Source organism: Rhinopithecus roxellana, chromosome 10, assembly GCF_007565055.1.
Source record: "Rhinopithecus roxellana isolate Shanxi Qingling chromosome 10, ASM756505v1, whole genome shotgun sequence".
Classification (NCBI taxonomy): Eukaryota; Metazoa; Chordata; class Mammalia; order Primates; family Cercopithecidae; genus Rhinopithecus; species Rhinopithecus roxellana.
Genome location: NC_044558.1, coordinates 134,110,482 through 134,130,709, shown reverse-complemented (window position 1 = coordinate 134,130,709; position 20,228 = coordinate 134,110,482). Strand labels below are relative to the sequence as shown.

The 20,228-nt window shown below is 37.5% G+C and overlaps 1 protein-coding gene across 1 annotated transcript in view; it reads left to right on the top strand.

The window, feature by feature from the left end:
* The window catches only part of ITPR2 (inositol 1,4,5-trisphosphate receptor type 2), a 493,060-nt gene that overhangs the window by 146,387 nt on the left and 326,445 nt on the right, over nt 1-20,228 (top strand). Inside the window, exons 12-20 of the mRNA XM_010379849.2 lie at nt 2-101; nt 640-800; nt 9,320-9,461; nt 11,528-11,689; nt 16,193-16,365; nt 17,331-17,450; nt 17,569-17,754; nt 18,901-19,152; nt 19,636-19,780. Coding sequence (XP_010378151.1) covers nt 2-101; nt 640-800; nt 9,320-9,461; nt 11,528-11,689; nt 16,193-16,365; nt 17,331-17,450; nt 17,569-17,754; nt 18,901-19,152; nt 19,636-19,780 — 1,441 coding nt within the window. The remainder of the gene's footprint in view (nt 1; nt 102-639; nt 801-9,319; nt 9,462-11,527; nt 11,690-16,192; nt 16,366-17,330; nt 17,451-17,568; nt 17,755-18,900; nt 19,153-19,635; nt 19,781-20,228) is intronic.

The following is a 20,228-nucleotide window of genomic DNA, read 5'->3' as shown; positions in this document are numbered from 1 at the left end:
GGAACTCATATGTTCGGTTAAGGCATTTATGCACCAACACGTGGGTAACCAGTACTAGTATCCCCATAGACACAGATGAAGAGAGGCCTGTTATGTTAAAGGTAAATGTCACTGAATGTGGTTTAATTTTTAGCCAAATGCCATGCGAATAGGATTAGGATAGGAATGCTGTGTGACATGTTCCTTATACTCAATCTTCACCAATATTAGATGTCATTGCAATTAGTTACATCAAGCATGCATGTCTGCCAGTTGCTTAGGTAGCTGATCTAAATGGGTTGGAGGCAGCAAAGTTGTGATTCAGGAGGATGCTACAGAGACATCAGAAAGAATGGTAGCAGCATGTGGATGGAGAAGTAGAATCCAGGAGTGCCTTTTCTCTACTCTGTCAAAACTGGAGCAGAGGGCAGGTGTGAAAGGGAGAGGTTTCCAGTGGGGCTTTGGAACAGGGCAGGAAGTGGACGCAGGAAATCTCTGTGTCCCTACAGCCTTTCGTAGTGGATGAAGCATGTGGGAGTTACTGTGTTTGGATGATCTATTCTTGTCTTATATTTCTTAAACAGTACTAGATATGTTAGTCCTCAAAGAATATTGTATAGTTGTTTATAAAACTAATCTTAATGAAAAAACACATTTCAGATTGGAACCTGCCAAACCAAAGAAGATAAAGAAGCATTCGCCATCGTGTCTGTCCCACTGTCTGAAGTTCGAGACTTAGACTTTGCCAATGATGCCAATAAAGTACTCGCGACCACAGTTAAAAAGCTAGAAAATGGCACAATAACTCAGAATGAAAGGAGGTGAGTATCTTTTTAAATGGGTCTGAAATAATCAAGAGTCAGTTGTCAATTGTTATAGTAAGCCTAATGTGAATGAATGACTCTAAGGGAATATTTATAACATTCTCAGTAGCACACCTGCTTCTGAATGAGGTGGGAACTTACTCCTTTTGATCATAGTGAGTGAATGAAATTTGTCAAATTTAAATCTGGTGGAATATTTACTTGTCCCATTTTAGCTTTGCTTGAAAACAGTTGTTTTAAGTTATTTTCTGGTCATTCTTTTTTAAATCCTTTGTGGGAGATTTGCAATACCTTTTGCTGTGCATGATTTGATATTTGGATTTAGAGTTCTAAAGGACCTAAAGAAAGTTTTGTGTTTCTCTGATGTTATTTATTCAAGATGCATTTCTCAGCTCTGGTACCAGAAAACAAACAGATATGTAAAACCAGAAAAATTATCTGCAGGATGTAGCTCTCTGCCCTTATAGCTTGTTCAGAGAAACTGGATCCTTGACTCTTAAGCTCTGGTTTTGGAAATAAGTAAGAAAGAGAATGATATTGACAGCTAGCGATTATTGCATGCCTGCTTTGTGTCAGTTACTAGGTTGGGCACTGTAAATATATTTTATCTAATCCTTCAGATAGCCTTGAAATAGGTATTCTCGTTTTACGTAAAGGAAAACTGAGGAGGGTAAGCAAACAAGGTAAGGCTGCATAGTTAATACTAAGGGGGGATTCAGTCATGTATGGTTTAAAGTCCATATGCTTTCCAGTGTGCCCAAGCACAAGCATCCTCTGTATTTCCTCTCTTCATGATCTGCTACATGCCTTTTAATTTAAACAAGAAAAAGCTATTTGCCAATTTCCCAGGCATTCAGACATTGGAACTCTCATACACAGCTGGTGAGATGATAATTGATATATGCACCTTGGAAAATAGTTTGGCAGTAACTAGCAAAATTAAAGAAGCAAACACCCCATGACTCACCAATTCCACTCCTAGGCTGAACATTCTTGAACATCTGTCCAAAAGACTCTCCTCCACATGTGTACCAGGACACACGTTCAAGAATGTTCAGCTTTGTTTGAAATAACCCCAAATGGAAAACCATCCAAATGTCCAACACCAGTTGAATAGAGGATGAAAACTGTGTTATTTTCATACAATGGAATACAGTTTTGCGATGAAAATAAATGAACTACATCTATGTGCAATGGCATGGCTAAATTTAACAAACGGATTGGGGGAAAACTAGCCACAACAAATACATTCACTGTAATACTATGTGTAACATTCAAAAACAAACTCCACTCCATTTCTTTGGGGGCCTTTAAGCAATTAGAAGAACCATAAAGAAATGCAAGGAAGTCATTGTGACAAAAATCAGGATGGTGTTTCTTCTTAGAGGGGAGGGAGGAATTATGCTCCCTGAAGGTTTGGAAGGCTCCTGCAGGGTTCCATTTCCTGCTCTTGGTGGTGGCTTCATGGGATTCACTTATCAGTAGTTCTTAGCTGTATATTTTTGAACTTTTTAGATATACATCTTACAATACAGAAGAACAAAAAAATCCAAGTTTGCTTCCCTCCATCCCTGTCAATTAGAAAAAAAATCCTAAATATGCAAACACATGGAATAGCTGTTTCTCAGCTTCCTCTCTGTTCTTACCTCTATTTTTTCCCCTGCCAAACTTACATTTCAAAACAACTATTGTATATTCAGTCACACCTCCAACCCTGTTAGGGGAAATGAATAAAGGCCGGAAGCAGAAAACAACTGGCCCACTTTTATGGGCTATAGACAATTAAATATCAGAGCTAAATTATGGCAGGAAATGGATTCTAATGTGCAGATAGGAATTTTTATTTGTCTGTTATTGATCTAACTTTTCCTTTCGTGAATCTATTTCTTTGTTTCTAACACTCTTACATATGCACAGCAATTTTCTTGGCTTCACTTAAAAAGTCTCCCTTGCTAAGCATTAAGGTATTCCTTGAAGAAAAGGACAGATAAAAATTCAGATTACGGGCTCTCCACCATCACTGGCTGGAATCCTGTGCAAGTCACTCTTCTTCAGTCATGGCTGGAGATTATCTTAACCTCTCAAGATGAATCTAAGGAAGGTGGTGGACTAGGACTAACTAGAGAGCATGCATTTTTATTTCCTTTGCTTCTTTCTTTCCCTACTGTTTTGGAGTGAAAAACATTGTATTAATAGCAAAGAGAAGGCTTTGCCTAAGAAATATGAAGGTACAATTATTGATCTTAATTTAGTAATTTCAGAAAAGCCACCTCCTATCAAAATTCATTCAAAGCTGCCTGTCAGTAAGGTAGAGCTTATTGGCAGAATTGAATGCATTTGTATTATTTTCTCAGTTTTGGAATTGAATATAAAATTATTTCTGAAAATAACTGACAACTCTGACTTTTTTCCCCCTATGGAAAATGAAGCGATTATTATCTGTGTCAAAAAGCCTGTGTTGTTGGAATTTTTTTTTTTTTCTCTCTCTCTCTCTGTCTTCCCTCTTTACTTATCCCAGGAATGAACATGAGCTCTGGAAGTACAGCTCTTGTATTATGCTTCAAGATCCTCAACCTTAAATATTTTCAGTGGAATTTTCTAATCTTATTCTACATAATCACACCCACAAAATAGAGAGGACTGGGAACATGTTGTCAGAGAGAGAGGAGGGAAGATGGAGGGGTGTTAACTGCCATCCAGAACTTGAGGAAGTGACACAGGCAGTCCTTGACCAGCATTTGTGCACTGTGTTTACCTCTGAGGATACACAAAATACTGGGGTTTCTCTCAAGCAGTGAGAGTTCAGAGATGTGATTAATTCAGTATTACTAAACTCCTGGTACGTGCCAGGCACTTGGCCACGCAGCATGGGTATATGTGGTGCTAATGTGGTGGTGAAGGCCACAGACTATCTCATGTCTCTGTGAAACTTACCCTCTTGAGGGGTGGTTCTCATTCCCCATGATAGGAGCTCAGGATCTAGAACAGGGGTCATCCACCATGTGATCACCAGATCAGATGTCATTCTGATGTTGCTTCTCAGAGCAACATCATTTTCTCTTAAATTTTTTTTTGCCAGGTGTGACTATCCTGACACCAGCAATCTTTAGTTTAACATTTGCCTGATGTCTCTTTTTCCATATCTTTTTATTTCAGGTGTCCTGGTCATTTTGTTTTAGTGAGCAGCAGAAGGTTGATTGTAACAATCTAATCTGATAGTCTATTTTATTTATTTTTTTGAGGCAGGGTCTTGCTCTGTTGCCAAGGCTGGAGTGCAGTGGTGCAATCATGGCTTACTGCAGCCTCGACCTCCTGGGTTCAGGTGATCCTCTCACCTCAGACTCCCAAGTAGCTGGGAACACAGGCACGTGCCACCACACCCAGCTAATTTTTTGGATTTTTCTAGAGACAGGGTTCGCCATGTTGCCCAGGCTAATCTCAAACTCCTGAGCTTAAGCAATCTGCCTTTCTTGGCCTCCCAAAGTGCTGGGATTACAGGCGTAAACCACCGTGCCTGACTGATAGTCTATTTTCATTTGCAAGTTTAATGACTTTGTATTTGATAAATGTATATGAATGCATTTTTATTTTTGTTTTTCTTTCTTTAGTGTAGCTTGTTTTCATTTCCTTTACTTCTTTCTTGCTTTCTGCTAGATAAATAAAGTTTGTATTCCCCTCTCACCATTTTACTGTTTTCTCTACTGATTTAGAAGCTTTCGGTCATATTTTCGTTCATTAGCAATTACACTTGAATTCTTATCATACATTTTGACTGTATATTCTTCTTGATAAACTTGAAGTTACTAATTTTTTTCTCCCTCCCCTGGAAGAAAAGTGTTGCAGCATGCTTTGGTTTTGCCCTGACATTCTCCCTCCCATCTTTCTTGTAGTAGTTGTCTAGAACCATAGTTCTGTGTTTATTCTCTTCGTTTGTAAAATTTTATTTTAATTTGATAAATACAAAAGAATAAATGTATCAATATAAATCATGATGCACCACGTTTCATTTTTACTGATAAATTTTGTTCCTTTTTTTAAAAGACAATGAAACATCTTTTTTTTAACTTAAAACATTTATTTTATTTTTTAATTTTATTTCAGTAGTTTTTGAGGAGAGAAATTTAGTTTCTAAATTTTTTTTAGTGATTTTTTTTAAACAATTTTACTTCTTCTTCTTCCCCTTTCTTTATGTTTTCCTCCTGTCTTTATTACTTGTATCTCACTTATTCATTCTCTTTTCATCTTGCTGAAATTTATTCTTTAGTCCATTCAGTGGAGAGGCCTATGGGTTATAATCTTTTTAGTTTTCACATATATGAAAATATCTTTATTTTGCCTTTACTTTTTTTTTTTTTTTTTTTTTTAAAGACAGAGTCTCACTCTGTCGCCCAGGCTGGAGTGCAATGGTGTGATCTTGGCTCACTGCAACGTCCGCCTCCCAGGCTCAGCAGCTCTTCTGCTTCAGCCTCCTGAGTAGCTGGGATTATAGGCACCCACCACCACACCCGGCTAATTTTGTATTTTTAGTAGATATGGGGTTTCACCATGTTAGCCAGGATGGTCTCGATCTCCTGACCTCAGGCAATCTGCCCGCCTTGGCCTGCCAAAGTGCTGGGATTACAGGCATGAGCCACCGCACCCAGCCAGAATTTACTCTCTTAGCACATTTCTTTTTTATTTTTTTGAGATGGAGTCTTGCTATGTCGCCCAGGCTGTAGTGCAGTGGCACGATCTTGGCTCACTGCAACCTCTGCCTCCTGGGTTCAAGCGATTCTCCTGCCTCAGCGTCCCGAGTAGCTGGGATTACAGGTGTGTGCCACCATGCCTGGCTAATTTTTGTGTTTTTGGTAGAGATGGGGTTCCACCATGTTGGCCAGGCTCGTCTCAAACTCCTGACCTCAGGTGATCTGCCCGCCTCCGCCTCCCAAAGTGCTGAGATTACAGGCGTGAGCCACCGGGCCCTTCCTTTACTCTTAAGTGATACTTTATATATGAGATGTCAGATTGATTATTACTTTCTATCAGTATTTTAAAGCTATAATTTAATTACTTTCTAGCATATCTTGTTGCTGTTAAGAAATCTGTCAATAGACTTGTTATTCTTTATTGGCAATTTTTCTTGACTTGGTAATTTTATATATTATTTTTCTTTGCTTTTGATGTCTTAAGATTTCACCATGATGTGTTTACAAAGGAGTTTTATTTTTGTTTTTTTCTCATTTGACACTTAAGGTATACTTTTAATCTGAATACTTATTTCTTCCTTCAATTCTTGGAAATTTTCAGCCATTTTCCTGCAAATATTGCTTCTTTGTCTTTTTCTTCCTTTCTGTCTTTTGAAACTTTTATGAGATATATGTTGGATCGTCTTAATTCATCTTTTTTCTCTCTTAACTTCCCTTTTATTATTTGCCTTTTAATATATCTCTCTGGATCGATTTTTGATACTGCCTGAGTAGCTGGGACAACAGGAGCATGCCACCTCAACCTACTAATTTTTTAATTGTTTTGTGCAAACAGGGTTTCACTCTGTTGCCCTGGCTGATTTTGAACTCAGGCTCAAGCAATCCTCCTGCCTCGACCTCCCAAAATGCCAGGATTACAGGCATGAGTCGCTGTGCTCAGCATATAATTTTTATCTCTCAGATTTTTTTTTGTATATCCACCTATTTTTCATTTATATTGGCCCTTTTAAAATATGTTGTCTTTTTAATATATTGCTTTCTTTATCTCTTTGAAGACTGAATACAGACTCATTTAAAACTTATTTTGATACACACTCATTTAAAACTTATTTTGAAATTGTTTTGTTACTCGGATTTTGTTGGTGGTGGAGTAGCCTCCTGACGCTTTAGTATGGTGGCTATCTTCCTCAATGTCAGCTTTCCTTATGTGCTTTGGACTTTTACTATGTGTGGTTTTCTTAGGTGGGAGATTTTTGTTTTTCCTTTCTCTACATTCACTTGTCTTCTCTGTCCGTTTTATGCTGGCTTCTACCTGGCTTCCCTCAACTAGACCAGAGCCAGATCTGATATCGAGAGCTGAGAGTCCATGTTCTCTAGTAATATGATACTTTAATCATGGAGATAGCTGGTGGCTGGGTCCAGCCCTATCCATGCACATCCATTGTTTCCTCCTATCACTGCACAGCCAAAGCCTGAATAAGGGCCACTGAATTTTAAGTTTTCTTTAAGAGGTTAGAGAAGCCGTATGTTCGTCTCTGCTTCATATGTTTAGTTTATTTCCCTACCATGTGTTTTTGGTTCCTCTTACCTTGCAAGAGTTGAACATCATCCCTGTTCCTCATTGTTTTTCTTATTTTGTTCATTTTCTATAAAGCTTAAAAAGCAAACTAGTAAGATTGCGTGAGTTAGTAGGAGCTCACCACTGCCAAGTATAGAATCAGAGTTGGAGCTAAATTGAAAACAAACCAGCTCTTTGTTTTGCCACAAAAGGGATGCTTGAAGCGCAAGGTCAAAAAAAAGGTTTCAACAGTTTCAGAGGTCAAAAGAGAAGGTTGCTCTTCCTGGCTTCCATGGCCTTGTCATGAAGAGGTAGGCTTTACATATAGGGTTGATGTATCATGATTTGCAATCAAGACTGTTAATATTCGTCATGATCATTCCATTAACCATCTCCAATTTTCAGGGCATTTGAATGACTTTGAAACAGAGCGATCTGTAGTTGCTCACAAAATTTTACTTTCTTAGATATCTAAATATTTGATTACAGTTATTGAAACAGCAAGAGAAAAGGAATCTTAATAATTTAAAAAAGAAAATACAAATATTTATGCCCAAACTGGACTTGCATTAGGCATATAGAAACTGAAGTTCAATTTTTTTTCATTGTGCTGAAGTAACCTCAGCTCCAAATTTGTTTTGTTTTGTTTTAAGAGCAACAGAATGATTTGGAGGACATTAAATCACAATTTCAAAAGAAATTCACACCACATTTGGATGCACATGAAACACGTTTTACGTTTCTGTGGCTGCCTTCAGAGATTCAACGTAACTATGTCTGTGAATTCTGTCAGACACCATTTTCCAAAAGAAACAGACTAGGTTAAAATTTAAAATAGGCATACCAAGAAAACATAGAATCCCAGGAATTTTGGAGGGAAGTTTATGATCCCTGGAAGTATACTGAAATTTCTCTGGGTGACTAAATTGTAGATTCTGGGTGTGTCCACTTGGCTTCACGAAGCACATTCCCTTTCAAGACATAAATCGGGAGATAAGATCAAGATGTTTTCCTACCAAAGGTATTGAAAGAGAAGAAAAGAGATGTTTTCCAACTGAATACATTCTATACTTTCCTGGAATTGTTGAAGCTCTTAAAATGTAGTTTTCTTATGAATGTGCTCATGATTTCATGATTAGCATCATTGTATTCACATGCTAACAACAGCAAATAAAGATGCTAACACTATATGGATAAAGCTAATTTAACTATTTATTGGTCAGCTTTTGTCTTATCCCCCAAAAATTATGTGTTTATTGAATAATTAAGTTGTACTTTACCACTAATACAATTTAAAAAATGCCTTGACTCTTCCAATGCACATTCCTCCTCTGTTTACCCGTTTTTCAATAGCTTGAACCCCTGCCCCTCCCTCAATTGACTAACACAAATGGAAAATGACAAACAGCAGGCAGAGGAAGGAGGAGGAAAAAAGTGAAGAGAGGAGGGGCTTTCAAGACACTTCCTGTACTAAATGCCACTGAAGTTCAAGTAATAGTTGTAATAATAACCAAAATATAGATTTAAAAGTGAACATTGGTGTATGGTTTTAGAATTTCGTGATTTTGATAGGTCATTTAATACTTCCAGTATTTTGAGTGTCAGATTGTTTACTCTGTCTCTATTCACAGGCCATTTAAGGTTTTCCTATTCTGTACATTGGGTAAGTTGAAATGTGGAGAGGACTAGGAAATGTAGTTTGAGTTAACAGTAAAACAATAAAGAAAAAGAATTGAAATTTAGGAATTTAGTATAGCTGTTTTCCCTTAAGCAGAAATGTGCTGCTTTGCTAGTCAGTTGTGGAAAGTCATCTGGTGGTGTCATCCTACCTACTCGTGTGTAGTTGCGACTCACATGGCTTTATTTGATAATAGTCTGCAAACACTTGAGAACTGGAGGCACAAGTAGAGGTTGGAGATGCTGGAGAAGGAATTTTCTTTGTAAAGGTCTAGGTAAACAGTAACTGTCTTAGAGACTATTTTGTAAATTAAATACCTTTTTTTGTTATAAAATACCTTGTTTTCAAGTGTTTCAGTTCTTATTACTTAATAAAAAGAAATTTCCATGGATTTGAGTTCCACTCCCGAAGAAAAAGTAAAAAAAATCTATCTATCTGCCCATCTATCTATCTATCTTCTATCTATCTATCTATCTATCTATCTATCTATCTATCTATCTATTATCTATACCTAGCTACCTACCTATCATATATCTATACATTTTCCAAAATTAAGCACACCGTAAAGTAAAATTGCCTTTTCATTTTGTAATAGGTTTGTAACTAAATTATTGGAAGACCTCATCTTCTTTGTTGCTGATGTGCCTAATAATGGACAAGAAGTTCTGGATGTGGTTATCACTAAGCCAAACCGAGAGCGTCAAAAATTGATGAGGGAACAAAACATACTGGCGCAGGTGAATTTTTTCATGTACTAAATTTGTATATTTTATTTTCTGAATTACAGTATCAGGAAAGTACTTGTATTAGTTATCTATTACTATGAAGCAAATGATCCCAAAACTTAGTGGCTGAAAACAAGGTATTTCCTATCTCACAGTTTCTGTGGAGTAGCGATCTAGGCATGGCTTATATGGGCCAATCTCGCTCAGGGTCTCTCACCAGGCTATAGTCAAGGTGTTTGCTGGGGCTGCAGGCATCTCAAGGTTCAACTGAGAGAGGACTCGCCTTCCAGTCTTCTCACATGGCCGTCTCTCAGGAGTGTCTCAAGACAAGGCAGCTTGCTTTCCTTAGAACTGAGGGATCCAAGAGAAAACTAGAGAGGACGCTCACGTGCAAGCTACCATCTTTGTATAACCTAATCTTAGAAGTAACATCAGTTCTACTGTGTTCTATTAGTTAGAAATGAGTTAATAAATCTAACCCATAGTTAAGGAGAGAGGATTCTATGAGGCTGTGAATATCAGGAGGCAGGAATATCAGAGACCCGTAGAGACAGCCTACCATGGACCTCCAAAAACCCTGTATAGTCAGACTATCTCCAGAAAATATGCTGGAAAAATTCCTAGGTAGAATTTCCAGGTGAACTTGGAAAGTACGATCTCCATCTGCTTCCTACTTCTTTCCTTCTCTTCCCTAGGAAAGTAGGGCAGTCTGTTCATCAGCTTACAAGTGCTCTGTACAATATTCTAGTTTTTTTTCCCTGAAAGTACAGAACTGGTCATATATTACATCTTCTTGAAATTGTTTATAACACATCAAATTGATTCACTTCCTAATGATATGCACATATGGACATGCCTATATTTATGTATTATTTTTATTCTATTAATTGCTATTTAAATTAATGAGTTTCTTCATTAATGAAGTACAGACTCAAGGAAGATACTTAAAACATAAAAATCATGCTCTTGATACACATATTCTTATTGATTTGGGAAAGGCAAATAGTAGACATAATATTAGTTATTATATGTAGCTGATTGTCTGAAAATACAAAATCAACTTTTTTTCTCAAATAAAATAAAGGTTGCAAATCTAATAGGACTTTTTTCAAGTAATTATTATATAAAAACATTTGATTTCAACTAATTTTAGGAACTTGGATGATTTATTAATAATATCTGAACAAACATATGTCAAATATTTTAGTTTTGTATGATAAATATAAAATTAAAGGCTCAGTGAATACAAAATTATTAAAGAAACTTTACTTCATATCATATTTCATGAATTCCAAAGAATCATTCCTTTCTATTTTGCTTTCATGTATTAATGCTCATGCCCTTGACTCTGCTCTTTCATAGACAGTTTCCTCATTCTAGCAGCTCATCTCCAGGTGATCCCTCCTGCTGTCTTGCTGCCGAAAAGAGTTATATTCCTCAGTGCTTTTTAAATGCTTCCTAACTGCTAACCCTCTTACAAGAATCTGGCTTCCTGGGTGCCACCAGCTGCCCATGTGGCTCCTAATTTGTCACATTTGATTGCTGATACGTTCATCGATTTGGCCACATCTTTGTGTACAAACAACAATAAATTAACTCTTTTATAAAGTAGTTTACAAGCAATGTTTGGAAGTCATTTTCTGATGTCAGTTTTAATGAAAAGTAAATGTTTTCTTTATATTATTTTGATTTTGAAAGGTTCTAGAAAATAATAGAAGAAACTATAGAGCCCCTAGAAATCAAGCTACATTTTAGTTCATCTGAATATGTTCATGTAACTTGGTGAAATTAAACATCTTCATATTTCTTATTTTATAAAATATGAGTTCTAAACAAAATTAAGCATTTTATTTAAAGAATGCTTTTGTCACTCAATGTAGGGGACCCTTTTAGCAGTGCTTTTCTGATCCTTGATATGTTGGTCCTGTAAAGTAAATCCTCTTTGTTTTTCCCCTTTACACTAACAATACTCAAATTTATGTAAGTGTTTTTTGAATCAATGTTCTTATTTGTTTTAAAAAAAAAGGTTGCAAAACGTTTTATTCATCAGAATAGGTGGCTGTTTTTATGCCTGATAGGTATTTGGAATTCTTAAAGCACCCTTTAAAGAGAAAGCAGGAGAAGGCTCAATGCTGCGACTTGAAGATCTGGGGGATCAAAGATATGCACCCTACAAGTACATGCTGCGGCTCTGTTACCGTGTCCTGAGACACTCTCAGCAGGATTACCGGAAGAATCAGGTCAGAGAGTAGCCCCCATTTTAAACTGTTTCATATTTAATGTATGGGCAAGGTTCTTTGGTTATAATTCTACAGCATAGAAAATATGAATGGGAAATTTCACTTAGAAATTTTATGTTGGGCAATACATAAAAATGATTTGTAAGTATTTTTGAATTGTATTGACCATGGCTTTATTCTTCCATATGAAATTAGAATCACTGGGGGAGGATGCCCTGAGTACTAATATGTGCCTGTTATTGGCTCCTGGTGGCCAGGACATCCTGGATCTATTATGTAAGGAGGAATGGAACATTTTTGGCTTGAGGAACATGTGAGGTACAGCATCACTCTGTATTGACCAAAGAGGTTATAATTTAGTGGAAAAGATATGATGGGAGACAAAGAAAAGACACAGAGAAAAAACAGAGTTATGGGAATTCACAAGAGAGAGAGCCCAATGGTGGCTTTGGGAACCAAGGAAGGATTCTTGGAGAAGGAAGCCTTTGGGTAGGATGAGAATCATTTTCATAAATTGTACGGGAAGAGGTATTTGTGAAGAGAGATCTATGAAGTGAGAATGATAGATGCTAGAAAGGGCATGTTTGCCCTAAGATATTTGCAACTGCTGAGGTCAGGGAACCCAGGTGGATCTAGGGGTACAGCTAACAGTTACCAGTTGCAAGTGAAATTTCTCTAAAGTCTCATTTTTATCTCAAAAATACAAGCCAGGTGTTGTGGCTCAAGTCTGTAATCCCAACACTTTAGGAGGCCAAGGTGGGGGAATTACTCGAGGCCAGGAGTTCTAGACCAGCCTAGGCAATATAGCGAGGTCCCCATCTCTACAAAAATGAAAAATAACTGGGTATGGTGGTGTGTGCCTGTAGTCCCAGCTACTAAGGAGGCTAAGGCTGGAGGATAGCTTCAGCCTTGGAGTTTGAGGCTATAATGAGTTACAATCACACTAGTACACTCCAGCCTGAGTAACAGACCCTGCCTCATACAAAACAAAGCAATCACAAACCTCATCTTTTGCGATATGTTCAATAATGTAAATGTCTAACATAAAATTGCATAAAACTCATCATTGTTTGATAAATTCGTGTTTCTCTTAATCCATTTGAGGACAGAGTGCATCACTGTAAGTTTCATTGATGAGTTTGGTCCATGAAGAAGGATGGTGTGGGAGAGGGCTGGAAGGGCAGGGCGGGCTAAGCCACTAGGGTCTAGGATGTCAATCCTAGAAGGTGGAGGTTATTTGGGAAGAGTTAGTAGTATTTATTGTGTACTTACTTTGTACCAGGCTCCGTTCTACATACGTGTCACGAATTAATGCAGTAACACTGAATTAAGATGAAGGACAGAGGCACAGAAGGGTTAAGTAACTTGTCCAAGGTGATAGTTTAAGAATGGAGCCAGTATGCAAACCCAGGCTCTGAATCATCGCACTGTTGCACCTTGGTAGTTTGAACATTTTTGGGGAAGAAAAAAAGATTTGTTTTAAGAAGTCTGTGTTAAAATATTTTGGCTTCATAATTGTATTTGAAGAGTAAGAAAGGTCTGAAAAGAGTATGTAAAAACATTAGCTAGAAGATAAATAATATGGCAAGGAATAGGAGTTAGAGCAAGGGGACGATATAAACAAATCCTTAAATATTGTCTAATATAATCCTAGTTATAAACACCCTTCTTGCTGGTCCAAATGCTGTCACTAGAATTATTTTTCCCAACTTCATTGGGTTCCTTTAAGATGGCAAGATGAAGTAGATAGCGTTGTTCGTATTATTTTGGAAGAAGGATTAAGTACCAGAACATTAAATGGCCTTCCTTCAAGCACTCAGAGGCAGTGATGGGGCATGCTCCTAGTATCAGACCCTGAGTTCTTAGTGGAGATCTGGAGTGGGGAAGGAGAATGAGAGGCTGCTCAATGTTTTCTCCTTGCTCTCAGTTTTCTTCTTGGGTTTGGCGAAATACTCTTGTGAGACAGGTCACCACTTCACCCTTACGAGCAATGCTGTGTTACAGAGATTGACGTTAACAGGAACAAAAAAAAACCCAACAGGTCTAAAGAGGTATTACCCAGGGCCCTCAGGGTAGTGATGTGCACCATGATGTGCACCCTCCTTGATGGCTCTCAGTCTTTGGAAGGGTGCTTAGGGCCTCTTCCCTTTTTTGCAGCCCGGTGCTTCAGGATGGCGGGGAGCCAGATCACTTTGGATTTGGTTATTTCGCTAGTCACTAGTAGGTTCCCTGGGCAGCATGTCTTAACTGGTGTCAGTTCTGTCTCTCAAGGTCTGGCACACATGGTTCTTTCTCACTCCCCTCTCAGTCTTGGCCAAGGATCAGTGTGTACATACACACCCCCCCCCACACGTGTGTGCACACCTCCCCCCCGACACACATACCCCTACCTAGTCATATTACTCCTTTCAGGTACATGTTTATGCACTTCAAGGACCTGCTTTCTGGGTTTCTTTGGAGCATAGAGATAGAGCATAGATGATAAAGGAATAAAGAATCCCTAGCATTTGTTAAGGGTTATATTTTATTTTTCTTCCCTTTCTATTGTGTGTTCTAATTGAATCTCAGTGATAGCTGAGAAATATTTTTCTCATTTGTATTGAATTAAGAATGCTTTGTAGAAAGCATAAAACAGCTTTCTGATGTTTTTAGAACATGATTTAAAAATGTTCTGTATTATTATGTAGTATATATTATATAGTATTATAGCTATAATTACTTTTTCTTTATCTTCACCTATATGTTATAGTCCTAATAGGAAGTTCATTTGTGACTTAACACTAACCCATGTATTTAATATTGAATCTCTATTTATTACTATTTATAAAATTTGATACCACCTCTAATTTCATTTAGTTATTAACATCTTTGGATGTTTGCCTTATACCAGGGTATGACTACAGTAGGCCTGAAAGTGTATAAATCAATATGTATCCTTAAAATGATATACTAACAGAGCACATTTACTTTACTTAACTGGCTACCCAATACACAAAGCTATCATTCTGAAAGGCCACAAAAATGCTGCTTAGCATATAATTAGATTTGTGCAATCAATATCATTTTCAAGGAATAGGTACATTCCAGTAAATTTTACCTTAAGGCAAAATCACTTTCTAATCGATAAATTCTCTTATCATAGAAACAAAGACACATTTCCAGGGAGAATCCCAAGGAATCAAAGTAAGAACCTTTCATGGTAGAAAGGGGTGAAGCTCACCAGTTCCATGGAAGTGTGAGATGTGCTGCTTGTAGACAGAACATGGGAGATGAACAATAGTGGTTTGGGATACAGGAAAACTGGTGTGATGAATAAGGAGTAGATCAAACAATAACATGATTGAACCTCCCCAGTGGCTTTCTCTTACTTTTAGAATAACCTCTTTGCTCTTTACCGTGGCTCACGAGGATTCTTTTGACCTACCTCTCCAACTTCAACTTTGCTTTCTGCCGCTTACCACTGCCTAGCTACAGTGGCCACCTTCTGCTGATAGAACACAAGCTCGGTTCTGCTACCACAGGGCCTTTGCACTGGCTGCTCCCACTGCCCAGATGGCTTCCCTCTAGGTCTTCCAGTGGCTGCCTCATTCTCTTCATTCCCATCCTAGCTCACATGTCACTTCTTTAGCATCCACCCTATCTAACGTTGACACCTTTCTCCGTTCCTCTGTTTCATTTCACTTGTCAATACCGAATGGAATATAGTAGGCCTTCAAGAAACATTTATTGGGTGAATGGATCTAATCAATAAAATGATTAATCACATTGCCCTGCTTGGTAGCTTTTTAAAGATAAAAATTATATGATGGGGGGAGGGGGGAGGGATAGCATTAGGAGATATACCTAATGTAAATGACAAGTTAATGGGTGCAGCACACCAACATGGCACATGTATACATATGTAAGAAACCTGCACGTTGTGCACATGTACCCTAGAACTTAAAGTACAATAAAAAAAATTATATGACATTTTACCATTGTTTTAAAGAAAAGATCTTGCAGATCATTCTAGCCTATTCACGAAAAAGGAATGAACCCAAGTCCATCTAGGATCTTCAAGTAACAACCCAGATCTGATGTCTCCTGAGTGAAATATCAGGCAGTCATTTTCTTTTCTATAATTATGCCCAAATCATTGGCCGTGACTTTAAGTAAGAGATTGAAGAAAAGTCTCTGTTAGACTGATGAAATCCAAAGTTATTGTGTCATAAAAACTTATTTTAATTAGATTTATTTTTTCCACTTAGACTGTAAATACCTCTATTGATAATTATTTCTAGGTGTATAACTTTTTGGTAGAAGTTCAATAATGTATATGCCAGTATGTTTTCATGTCTTTCCTCAAAAAGTTCTATTTATTGAAAAATTTACTTGCTTTTCTTTTGAGAAAATTTTTAGTGAACTTTCTGTTATGAATAAATTAATCAATGTTGTTGACCCTAATAGAACGTGTTATTTGTAAACTGTTTGGCAGTGTATTCTGACAGCCTTTCTTCTTTGCAGGAATATATTGCTAAGAATTTCTGTGTCATGCAGTCCCAGATTGGCTATGATATTTTGGCAGAAGATACTATCACAGCTTTGTTGCACAACAACAGAAAACTACTAGAGAAACATATCACAGCAAAAGAAATAGAAACATTTGTCAGTTTACTCAGGAGAAATCGGGAGCCAAGGTTTGAAATGATTCATGCGGTATTCTTTTCTAGTGGAGACTGTGACTTTATGTTTTATTTTTAGAACTTTTAAAAGTTAGAATTCTTTCATATCACTAACTTTTATGGACAAACTATGTTGGGCTTGTTGCTATAATAATTGTATATGATAAAGAGTTACTACCTCGTAGGAGATCAAAGCCCTTTATAGACATACTTAAGTATGATTGATTTTCACTCTGAATCCTCATGATTTTATAGACCTTTATGGTTTCTCAAAATACATTCATATTGTTTAGATCCTTGCACACTTGTGTGGGATACACTGGTTGTATATTATTACCCCCGTTTTAGAGATGAGAAAATAGAAGCCTAGCGAGCAACTTGCCCAAGCGTACCCTAATAGGAATAGAATGCAAGGTTAATCAAGGGTTTCTGATTCCACATCAGGTTCTTTTTCTGTTGTACCATGCTGCCTTATCTTGAAGAAATGGGTGCAGAAAAGTCAAGCCAATTGACAGTGTTTCCTTAGCTAATTAGTACAGCAAATAAATGCTAGAAGGTAGAAATGGGCCTCTGACTTGAACAGGTCGTAGTAATTTTCATTAGGCGTGTGCTCTATTTCTATTTTATTCAGTACAGCATTAGCTTTGATCTGCTTTTGGTTTGATATTCAGCTCTGGGGAGACTCACTTTAGGGGAGATGAATGATTTTCTAAATATAAGTCACGGTGCTGTGGGAGGAATATCATAAAATAAATAGAAGCAAACACATCGTTTCTGAAACAAGGCTTGTATTAAATAAAAAAATTATATGTTTAATTTGTTTCTAATGATGCAGTAAACAACACATTAGACAAATGTGTGGAAATAGTATTAAAACATATAATAAGTTTATTTTATTATATTCCAAATTATGTCTTTATTCTGATGCTTTTATAAAATGCTTTGTCTTCATATTCCATTTAATTTTTTTCTCTTGCCAGGTTTTTGGATTATTTGTCAGATCTGTGTGTGTCTAATACCACTGCTATTCCTGTAACTCAAGAACTCATCTGTAAATTTATGTTGAGTCCAGGCAATGCAGACATTCTCATTCAAACGAAGTAAGCCCAGATAATGGATGCATCATTTTCCTGTTGATTATTTGTAAGCATTGTAGTTCTTTGTCATATTTACAAGTGTACTTTTTAGTAGATTTTTGTATGTGCTATTTATTTGAAGGGTGGTCTCAATGCAAGCAGACAACCCCATGGAGAGCTCCATCCTTTCAGATGACATTGATGATGAAGAAGTTTGGCTCTATTGGATTGACAGCAACAGGGAACCTCATGGCAAAGCTATCAGGCACCTTGCTCAAGAGGCAAAAGAAGGCACCAAAGCTGACTTAGAAGTTCTTACCTATTACAGGTTAAGTATTGTAGACAATCTTACAATAATTCTCAATCTCACGTATTAATTGAGAACTGCTTCTCTGTAGCCACTAGAAGTTAGGCATCTATGAAGAGGCAATTTTAAAAGTCATGTCAGAACTAGGGTAGCTGAAATATTTAGTATTATTTAAAATATTCAAAATACAAATTAACATGTCTATTTTCTGCATACACCACTTGTAATTTCCTGGTTTTTCACCAGCTTGGAATTGTTGTGCAGCCAAAGGCTTTGTCCTCGTATTGAGTAGAGTGGAGGCAGATGAGAGACATGTTAGGACCTAGGTGATGGAGTCGAGAGGGATATAGACATGGGGCTGAGGAAATTGATCTGGCTGCAAGGGTAGCCAGTAGTTTAGTATAGAGTGGATTATGAATATGTGGTGACCTAGGGCCTAAGAGAAACTGGTGCCTGTAGTTATGAAAGTTCAGCACTGGAATATGGCAGCGGAAGTACTGAAGGCAGTTCCTGGTGGTCAGCATATTGGGAGCAAGAACCTAGCTGGCATCTTTGAGTTGCAGGGATAGAAACCCAAGACAGAAGCCTTGGGGCCAACTTGGGCCCAAATGGCAAGAATCAGACAAAGACAGATGACGCGTTGTGTTCCCTGGTTTCTACAGCTATAGCAACCAAATCAAAGGCTAGTTCTTAATCTCAAAACTGGGCTGATAAGCCAACTGCACGCATGCCATTTGGACTGATCATTTTTGGTTTGGGAACTGAGTGGGGCGAAACCTGGAGTGCAGACACTAGAGCCTGAAGCTGAGTGAGGCTGGGGAAGGTGAAGAGAGATGGTTTCATGTGAGCTGTTGCCCATAGCCTTCAGCCTGAGTGCAGTGTTTGTAATCCTAGGAAACCCAGACTGGAGTGCCTAGTGACACTCTCCAGCAGACACATTTTGCTGAAACAAGTAAGAGGTATTGTAGCTGAAGGGACATAGAGACAGTTTCATATATGTCTTGTCATTTGATCTTAATGTTTAACATACTACAATCAAGAGTTTGACTCCAATATCATGAATGCTTGGAAATACAGGTGTCTTAAACATAGATACTGATTGGTACTATGATATTTAAAGATTTCTTCGAGATAAGACAATAATGTAATATGTTTATCATTTTTAAGGTACCAGCTAAACCTCTTTGCAAGGATGTGCTTGGATCGCCAGTATCTGGCCATAAACCAGATTTCTACACAGCTCTCTGTAGACCTGATCCTGCGGTGTGTGTCGGATGAGAGCCTGCCGTTCGACCTCCGAGCATCCTTCTGTCGCCTCATGCTCCACATGCACGTTGACCGGGATCCCCAGGAGTCTGTGGTGCCTGTTCGCTATGCCAGGCTCTGGACAGAAATCCCCACAAAGATCACAATTCATGAGTATGTTTGGAAAAAGGTCTTGAGGCTTTGGAGTCCAGCAGATGAACTCCATATCAAATGGCTACAGTTTTGAAATGTAACATGTGGAAAGGCATTTGTGTGTCCTGTCGCAGGTTGTTAATCTTCTAAATGCAAATAAGATACTCGTTTTTGAGGGTGAAATAACTCTCAGTGGTAATAAAGGCATTTTCTAGAAAACAATAAACAAATAATATTGCTGTAATTAGCAAGAATTTTAAGTACTTCATATTGTGGTAGACTGCTATGACTGCTTTACACGTAGCTCATTTCACAACAGCCATAACTGCTTTACACGTAGCTCATTTCACAACAGCCCCGCTTTACAGATGAGGACCCAGGCCCTAGGAAGGCTAACTAATTTATCCGAGATTATGCAGCCAGGAAACTAAAGTACATATGTTTTACTATTTTTAAATGATTGCAATCAGTTTAACTTGCATTATCTTCTTTCTGTATTTCCAGATATGATTCTATAACAGACTCTTCCCGAAATGATATGAAGAGGAAATTTGCCCTGACAATGGAATTTGTTGAAGAATATTTGAAAGAAGTCGTAAACCAGCCCTTTCCTTTTGGGGATAAAGAAAAAAATAAACTGACATTTGAGGTACTTTTTCCCTCCAATATTTAGGATGTTTTGGTAACTGGGTAGTTTAGTTCATGAAGATATTATTTTCTCTGCCATTTTTAAAAGATAGATTTGGTGCTTTAATGTCCAGTAGAAAACATTTTATTTATAATTGTCTATTAATTACTGTTTCCCTTGATTTTTTTTGTTTCATTTGTGTAAGATTTTTTGCATGTAATAAGCACAGGCAGTTTTGCATATTTTGTGGAATGTTTGGATACTTTTTTTTTTGTCTCTATGGAGATGATGTTTTTATTCTCATTGAACTGAATTGAAATATCTTCAGTTTGGGGATGTAGTGACAAAACTAGACAAAGGATGCTATTACTTGATACCTGGTGTATTAGCTACCTACTGGTGTATAACAAATTACTCCAAAACTTTGCAGCCTGAAGCAACAAACATTATCATAGCTTCTATGGGGTCA